The following is an 8762-nucleotide window of genomic DNA, read 5'->3' on the forward strand; positions in this document are numbered from 1 at the left end:
ATTAATTTTTAACCTCACTATATAAAAAATATAATATATATGTAAAGATATTATCCATATTATATGAAGAATAATGTATGTCATTACATTTTTTCACTAGTAGAGATCTTCATTTGTCAATCTGAAGTTTTTAATATTAAAACTTCGGCAGTAATTGCTTCTTTTGTTAAGTTATAAAAGAAGGTTTTAAATGCACAATTCTTCTGTAATTTTAATAGATTGAATTAAATCATCTTAAAATAACACTTATCCAAATTCTACAATTAGTAAAAACTATTTATGGGAACTCATATTTTTAGAAAATAGTTTTCTAATGTGCTTTAATTTCTTAAGCTATAAAACTACAAATTTAAATAATTAGTCAGCTGAAATTCAAATACTTTTATTTAAAACTAAAATTTAATTTTTTTACAAATCAACAAAATTATTTTAAATACTGTTTCCGTCTACCTGTTGAAACTTGTAATTATTGGAACCTAAAAGAAAAAAAAAAGAATTAGTAAGTAAGTCATATTTACAATAATAGTGGCAGGTTTTAAACAATTAAAATATTAGAAATTATTTTTTTTATGATTTAAATTAACTGGATGAAGTAAATTTTCTTTTTCAGATAAATAGTAGTACTCTTCTGCCATTTCTATTCAATCCTCATAGCTAAAAAGTATGACAGGTACCACAGTCACAAAATAAAGTACACTGAGGTCAGTACTACCATTAACAACATTTACAGAAATTCAAAGATATAATTCCAATCTTAATATGCAATTTTAACACTTTGTATTTTTCTGTTCATTTGGTATCCTTATGGTACTTGTAAGTTTGATAATTATATTTTCTTTCTTTCTTTTCTTACAAATCTTTAAATTCAATAAACCTAGTCTATATATTTTTAAACTTTTTGTCAGACTTTATGAAGCTAATAGCTTTTTTATAAATTTTAGACGCTGATTCTGAAAAGGACTTCCGTTATTGTCAATCACATAAGAGTTTCTTAAAAAATAGTTATTTTAATATTTTTTAATAAATGTAATCAAGAATCAACAATCGTCTAATAAATTAAATTTTAAAGTTATGCACCAATTTTTATTCTTTTTTTACACTCAATCGAATAGAACAAATTACAAATTGATAAGGAGCATTTATTTTAAAGTTGTGAGTAATTTTATGTGAGGAAAATGTCTTAGAGAGAATGATTTGAAATAATACTTTTAAAATAAGTTTAGTACAATATCTCCTATATAATTTATAATACCAAGCAGAATAAAACTAATAGCTAGTTGTTACAAACATTTGTTTAAATATAAAAACACATCCCATAAGATGAAATTCAAAAAATTGCATATTACTTTTAACAATAAATGTCTTTATTTGCAATTGATTTTATTCAATTCAGCATTAAAATTGCATAAGAAACTATACTGGCTTATTTCTAAAACATTTAAGATTTCCGAAAGTCGCTAATTTTTGAAGTAGTGAACTATAAACAGCTGCATAAAAATGCTCATAACCTTGAAACAAATTGTCATATAAACTTGAAATCGGGTTAAATTTAATCCTATTCAATACTTTAATAAGTAATAACAATCTGCTTAGTAAATAATTAACGTGGGTAAATTGAGAAAAAATAACACGTAGTGAAAATAGCAGTGTGATCAAACATAAAAAAGTGAGCTAGTACAGTTACTAGTTTTCAATTATCAAATATCTAACAAACTATTGTTATCAACAATTGAATAAATGCTGCAGATTACTTTTTCTTTATGGTATGAATTCAGAACTATTTCCTAGGGAAAAGCCAAGCAGTAACTTGCTAGTCACTTCTTCATCGCTGCTGCACATGTGCTATTTACAGCCTAGGTCATATGAGCAATATCAGGGAATAGTGGATAAGCTCTGTAAATATATATACATATATGTAAGAAAAAGAAATTGCACGTTTATCAGATTTAAAAAAAAATCAGATTTAAAATGCAGTGTTATTATACATATTTTGACTCATAAACAACAATACGAACTTTGCAACAGATATCCGAGCAAACGATGAGCATACAGCTATAGTAGAATTTCAAAGCAAAATTGCTATTTTAAAGATATTTCAATTTTCAATGATTTATTTATAAGAGAAATTATGAACATTTTACTCAACTAATCAGCTTGCATACTACAATGTTGAAACATATACATTTAAGCAAAATAAAAGAATAGTTATATTTGAATAAATTACAAACAATAAAATATACTGCGCATAACCAGCTGCAACGATTCACCAGTAACGTTACCCTAAACAGCGACGAGAAATATTTCGATTGTTCTCTCTTATTGCTAAGCCTACACTAATAGCTTCTGAGAATGTCCTCCAACTTACTATTTAAGATCAGGAGGCATATTTAAAACAAAAATAATAAAATTAAGTTTGAAAATTGAAGCATATTTGATTAAAAGTGATAAAACTAAATTAATAAATGTCAAGCACACTTACCGAATTTCAAATGCACTTTCGATTGTCAACACACACGCCATTTGCCGGCTCGCACGGAACTCTGGGAATTGAGAGAGTTAATATGAAGTGTACTTTAAACAACCTTAAAACAATCTTAGGTATAAATAAAATGACTTCATACACCTCAATAAATACCTCACTCTCGTTAGTTGAAATAAGGTTGATTTTTTTATACCTCATAAATACCTCTTTTGTTACAAGTGTAAGAAAAACAACCTCGTATACCTTAAAAATCACCTTATCAGTCTGGTTGGTATGAAGTGATTTTAAAACTACCTCAAAATAAGCTTAGGTATAAATAAAATGACTTCATATACCTCAATAAATACCTCACTTTCTTTAGTTGAAACAAGGTAAAAATTTTTATACCTCAGAAATACCTCTGTTGTTACAAGTGTAAGAAAATCAACTTGGTATACATCAAAAATCATCTTATCAGTCTGGTTGATTTGAAGTGAATTTTAAACAACCTCAAAACAAGCTGAAGTGTATATAAAACAACCTCGTACACCTTAATTACAACCTTTACAAGGTATAATTTTTTGCTGTTTTCTGTGCAACCTTAAATATACTTCAAATATACCTCAAATCAACCTTAATACCTCAAAAATACCTCAAATCAACCTTAAATATACCTTAAATTTTCGTAAGGGACAGTTTACCCTGATTTGCTCTCTCGACCATTGCAATTTTTCTTGTTCTTTTTTCTCTCTCGGCTATTGTCATTTTATTTTGTTTCTCCTCTTATTTTTTCCATTCTTCGTTAGCAACTTAACGTTTTAATCAAATCACTTTTGCTTCTTCTCATTCACGTCTGGCAAGTCTTGGAAATGGAAGCCTATTTTTTGAAGTGCTAGATATATATGTCGACTGTTACTTAAGTTTTTTAAGTCATTATTTTTGAGTAAATGCAGCTCTTAACAACTCTAGAATCTTTTTTTGGAATGATTAGCTTAGGGAAAGCAAAGACTATAAATAATACCATTACATCAAACCACGCTAGTTTTAACACAGTAGATTATCAATTAGATAAATTTTGGAACTCAGGAGAAATTTCAGAAACTAAACTCATACTCCTGAAGAAATATAATATGAACATTTCTTTCGAAAAAACATTTTATCGGGCTTCTACTGGAAGATTTATAATCAAATTTCCGCTTCGTGAGTCCAGTGATCAATTTGGGTCAACCGGAGACATTGCAGTGCACCGTTTGCAACAAATTAAACGTCGATTTGAAAAAAATCAGCCTCTTTCACAACAGAACCACAAATTCATGAATGATTATCCAAAACTCGATCGCATGGAACTGATTCCAGAAAACAAAATTGATGTTCCAGCTAAACCTAGTTTTTGTTTACCTCATCACCCAGTGCCTTTAAGAAGTGGCGATAAATTTCGTGTTTTGTTTGACGGTTCAGAAAAACCATCTAGTGATATTTCCCTCAACGATAAATTTATGATAGGTCCTCAACTACAATTAGACATTACCTCAAATTTAGAATGCACCAAGTAGCAGTTACAGACGACATTGAAAAGATGTACCGGTGAATCGTCGTGCAAGAATAGTTTGGCGCAACTCCCCTTATGAAGCTGTTCACAATTTCAGAATAACAAGAATTGTGTACGGCACTGCATCAGCTCCGTACCTTTTAGAAAGATATTTTCAGAAGTTAACAGAGGAAGAAACAGACATCCAATAGCTTCTAAAGCAGCTCTCGAAGATTTCTGCGTAGATGATTTGATGTCAGGATCCAGTTCAGCCTCAAAGGCAATCGAACTTTATAGACAACTGATTGAAATGTTGTCAAATGCTAATCTCAACTAAAAAAAGTGGGCTTCTAACTCTACAGAATTCGCAAACAAATGTGATCCATATGTGCGTTTGTCAAGCAGGTCCCTGAGCATAGACAACGATGACAACATCATAAAAACGTTAGGTATCCTGCGGCATCCAGCAGCAGATGTATTCTTTTTCAAACTTGATCATCCATCTCTTGAATTTCCAGTAACAAAAAGTCATTTACTTTCCTCTTTGGCAAAGACATTTTATCTTTTTTAATGCCTATCGTCAATCACAATTCAGTTCAAGCTAATCATACAAATAATATGGAAACACCAATAGTAGTGGGATGATATTGTTCCACCAGACTTTGCAGATAAATGGAAACAACTTAAGAACGATCTTATGTTTGTTCAGAACATCCAAATTCCTTGATTCTTACTACTTGAATTAAACGATCAATTTCCACTGCATGGCTTCAGTGATGCTTCAGAAAAAGCATACGATGCAGCAATCTACTGCAGTTACAAATCACATACTAGTGACATCAAGGTTCTACTAGGGATAGCTAAAACAATGCTCCTCTTAAAACCTTATCACTTCTTCGACCTAAACTATGTGGAGAACTTCTCATAACAAAACCTAACTTGCAAAGTGAGCTTAACTTGCTTAACTGAGCTTAACTTGCAATGCACTGAAATATCCCACATTTAATTCTCTATTGTTTACAGACTTCAAGATTGTACTTTCTTGGATAGATTCCCCAGCTAATAGGTGGAAAGTTTTTGTTGCTAAAAGTTTAGTAAAAATCTATACTCTGTCTTCTCCTTAACATCAAGGGGGATTTAAACCCAGCGGCTTGGCTTCACGTGGAGTATCATCTTTAGAATTAATAACGTCCTTTTGGCTCTGTGGTCCTAAATTTTTACATAACTCATTTTCTTTTCACGAAGAACAACTATCAGCTGATTATGCGCCTGAAGAGGGGTATTGTATGCTAACAGCAACAACAGATAAACATTCGTCAACTTCTGATGATATATTTCATAGATATACATCTCTTCCTAAACTCAATCTTAGATACGTTTAAGATTTATTCACAACTGTGGAAAACCGGTTAACAAAATGACTTGTTTTTTAGAAACTAAGGAATTAATGAATTCTGCGAATGTCTCAATCAAATTTGTGCAGTGTAATGAGTTTAATAGTTAGATCAATACATTAAAAAGAAAGCAACTTTTATCTTGTTATAGCAAAATTTTATCTTTAAATCTATTTATTGAGGATTTAGGGAATATCAGAGTGGGTGGTCGCTTGTGACATTCAAATCTCGCGTACTGCCACAAAACCCTATTTTATTGCCAAAATGACACATTCTAACTCATCTTATTGTTAGACATTTTCATGAAATTTTCTTACATGCTGGTCCACAATTTGTGCAATATTCTATTCAAGAAATGTATTGGATTGTAAGTGCTAGAGATGTAATAAGACATAAAATTAGAATATTTGTAAAATTTAGTAAATTCAGGACCTGATTATAGCCTAAGCCCAATACGCATGGGCCTAGGGACCACAACTTCTGAGGGGCCTCAAAAATTAGTAAAAACGCTAATTAAAGGTGGGCTAGCTATGTGTTGATTAAGTACTAAATAAAAAATAATTACAGCTTACAATAAAAAATAATTCAGCTAATCAGTGACTTTTAGTAAAAATCACTGATTTCAATTGTTTGTGGTCACCAAACTGGTTTTTATTCTGACATAACATTGCTTTATTGCTTTATATTTTGCTTTAATTTATAGATACGTAAACTTTTTCTTAGAAAAATATCTTCAATTGCCTGCTTTTAAAATTTCTTAGAATGTTTCTCTTGAATCATGCAGTTTAATAGATTCTTTTTCATTATTAGGACTACTCTTCCGCAATTTGATTTCAAAATATTTTGTAAGGGGTCCAGAAAATTTGGTGGGTCTTGGGCCTGAATTTGTCTTGATCGATCCCTGAGTAAATTAGGAACTTCTATAGCCAATCAAATGATGAGCTTTATTCCATCTTCTCGAATTATCCCGGCATCAGCATTTTTGTGATGTGGAATAGATTACGCAGGCCATTTACAAATTTAATCAATTAATGGAAGAGGTTCTAAATCAGTTAAAGCTCTCTTTGTTTTTTTTGTTACAAAGGCTATACACCTAGAATTGGTGATTGATTTATCTGCAGATGCTTTCAAGGCTTCTCTTAAGAGATTCATTTCCCGCAAGGGCAAATGTAATGACATGTACAGTGATTAAGGTACCAACTTTGTTGGAGCCAAACACAAATTAATGGAATTTCAAAAACTTGCTAAATCAAAAAACTATATCCAAAGTGTTCTGATATTTGTATTAAATGGCATTTAAATGTTCTAAGTGAGCCACATATGGGTGATCTCTGGGAAACGGGAATAAAACCAATAATATTTCATTTAAAACGCGCAATAGGTGAAACAAAATTAACTTTTGAAAAGTTTGAAACATATTTAACTCAAATAGAAACGTGTTTAAATTCTAGGCCCTTAGCTGCTTTATCTAAAGACCCTACTGATTTACAGCCTTAACACCAGGTCATTTCATTATTTCATTATTGGTAGAGCATTAACTGGCATTTCTGAACCAAGTTGCACTGATACAAATATTTCGTATCTAACTAGATGGTAGCAGACACAAAAATTAGTTCAGCAATTTTGGAAACGTTGGCACAGAGAGTATCTTTGTCGATTACAACAAAGGCCAAAATCGCTTTTGCCAACGAAGAACTTTAAAATTAATGATCTATGTCTTATTAAGGAGGATAACCGGCCCCCAAATAAATTGAAAATGAGTAGAATCATACAATTGCACCCTGGTCTTGATAACACATTTAAGGTAGTAACACTTCAAACCTCAGATGGGACCTATAAATTTATCATCACAAAATTTTGTTTATTGCTAATATAAATGTCATTTATAAATATTTTTTGTTTTGTGACACATTGTGTTGTTTGTGTGTGAAGTTATTTGTATTCTGTATTGTGTACTTGATTTTTTTACGTATTTTTTCAAATTTTGTTTATTGTTTATTAAAGCATTATTGAAATACTATTTCAACGTGGGCGGCTGGTTCTCGCCCTATATAGTCATGACTATTCTTATTAATGCCAACAGATGGCGCCTGTACTAGTTTAAAACCATTGTTCTTAATTTCCTGCTTTACCTTTCTAAAAAAATTCATAAAAGAAAACAAGTCTGTTTGCTGATGTTCTTGAATCCTCTGACCTAGTTTTTCATTCATAACCATTTATAAAATCTTAAAAAATGATCATTTAATAGAAATTTCAAAAATTTGCTGTCGATGGTGTACGGCCACCTTAAACCTTACTGGAATCAATGACGGTTTGTCGATATTTTATTATCCCCGAAATAAGTATCTACAATTTTGTATAGAAAGTTAAACTTAAAAATCTTATTCGAGACAAATTAAGAAACGAGGATCTTAAGAATCACGGAACTAATTAAATCGATGAACTTAAGAATAGCTACTAAGATATTTTAGTTGTTGTAGCGATGCTCTTTGTTAACGAACTAATTCTTTCTTAACTTATTTTTAAAATATAGGAATGAAACTGTACCAAAAACAACTTACAACGAAGACTTCACTGGTAATTCGCCACATGTTTTAATTTATTTCATACAACTTATAAAAATTGTAATGAATGGTTGCGAAATTTTATGCTATGTTACCTCACTATTTTATTAAGATCTTAAAAGATGATTTGAGCTAACATTCACCTAACGTTTTTAGACCCGATGGCAACACCTGGATATTTTTAAGGTTAATGTAGATAGTTAGTTTATTTTAAACTAGATATCAGCACTAATCAAATACGTAATACAAATACAAAAGCTAAAAAAAGGCACTTTTATTACCGTTTTCTTGGAAATTAACCAATCGTTAAATACCAATTAAGTACAGATATAGACAAACAAAAGCTTCGGTTTTCTGAATTGAAAAACTCCCTCAGAGTCTAACTAGAACTTTCCTCAGTGTTTCTGTTTAGAAAACTGAAAATATAGTTTGTCTTTCACTCTCTTTGCATTTAATACACTTTCTTCAATCTACGTAGAACAAAATATACACTATCCTCATTTGGAAAGTATACACTATCCTCGTATCCACAACTTATTACACTACCTATACAAGTATATTTAATTTAATCGTGAATTAATATTAGAAAAAACTTTTTTAATACTTCATTTTTAAAGGTTTCGTATTTAAAATACAAGTAAAATGCATATTTTAAAATACAGTTGTATTATTAAAACATTACTTCCGTTATAAATTGCAGAAAAAGAAGCGAACACACGAATTATTTTTTAAAAGAACAAAAGCACATATTTAAAGAAAAATTTCGAAGCTTAAGTTTTAAAACTTTTTAAAACTTTCAGTTTTAAAATTACTTA

At 30.3% G+C, this 8762-nt stretch overlaps 1 protein-coding gene and 1 long non-coding RNA gene across 2 annotated transcripts; one reads left to right on the forward strand and one right to left on the reverse strand.

Annotated features, from left to right (window-relative positions):
- Positions 1-365: 365 nt before the first annotated feature.
- LOC147804291 (uncharacterized) lies at positions 366-2927 on the reverse strand. The gene is made up of 3 exons (XR_015428882.1): positions 2480-2927; positions 1752-1893; positions 366-476 (listed from the first exon to the last, which is right to left on the reverse strand). It is a non-coding gene; the product is annotated as an uncharacterized LOC147804291 (long non-coding RNA).
- Positions 2928-3444: 517 nt separating this feature from the next.
- LOC139426816 (uncharacterized) lies at positions 3445-4014 on the forward strand. The gene has a single exon (XM_071186904.1). It carries the CDS (start codon positions 3445-3447, stop codon positions 4012-4014), a length of 570 nt encoding a protein of 189 aa, XP_071043005.1.
- The last annotated feature ends 4748 nt before the right edge of the window (positions 4015-8762 follow it).

This window comes from Parasteatoda tepidariorum, chromosome 9 (assembly GCF_982258835.1).
Source record: "Parasteatoda tepidariorum strain Cologne lab strain chromosome 9, Ptep-v5.0, whole genome shotgun sequence".
NCBI lineage: Eukaryota > Metazoa > Arthropoda > Arachnida > Araneae > Theridiidae > Parasteatoda > Parasteatoda tepidariorum.

What these genes read in the sequence shown, in the direction of transcription:
- LOC139426816 (XM_071186904.1), top strand. Translation starts at nt 3,445, where the DNA reads ATGATTAGCTTAGGGAAAGCAAAGACTATAAATAATACCATTACATCA.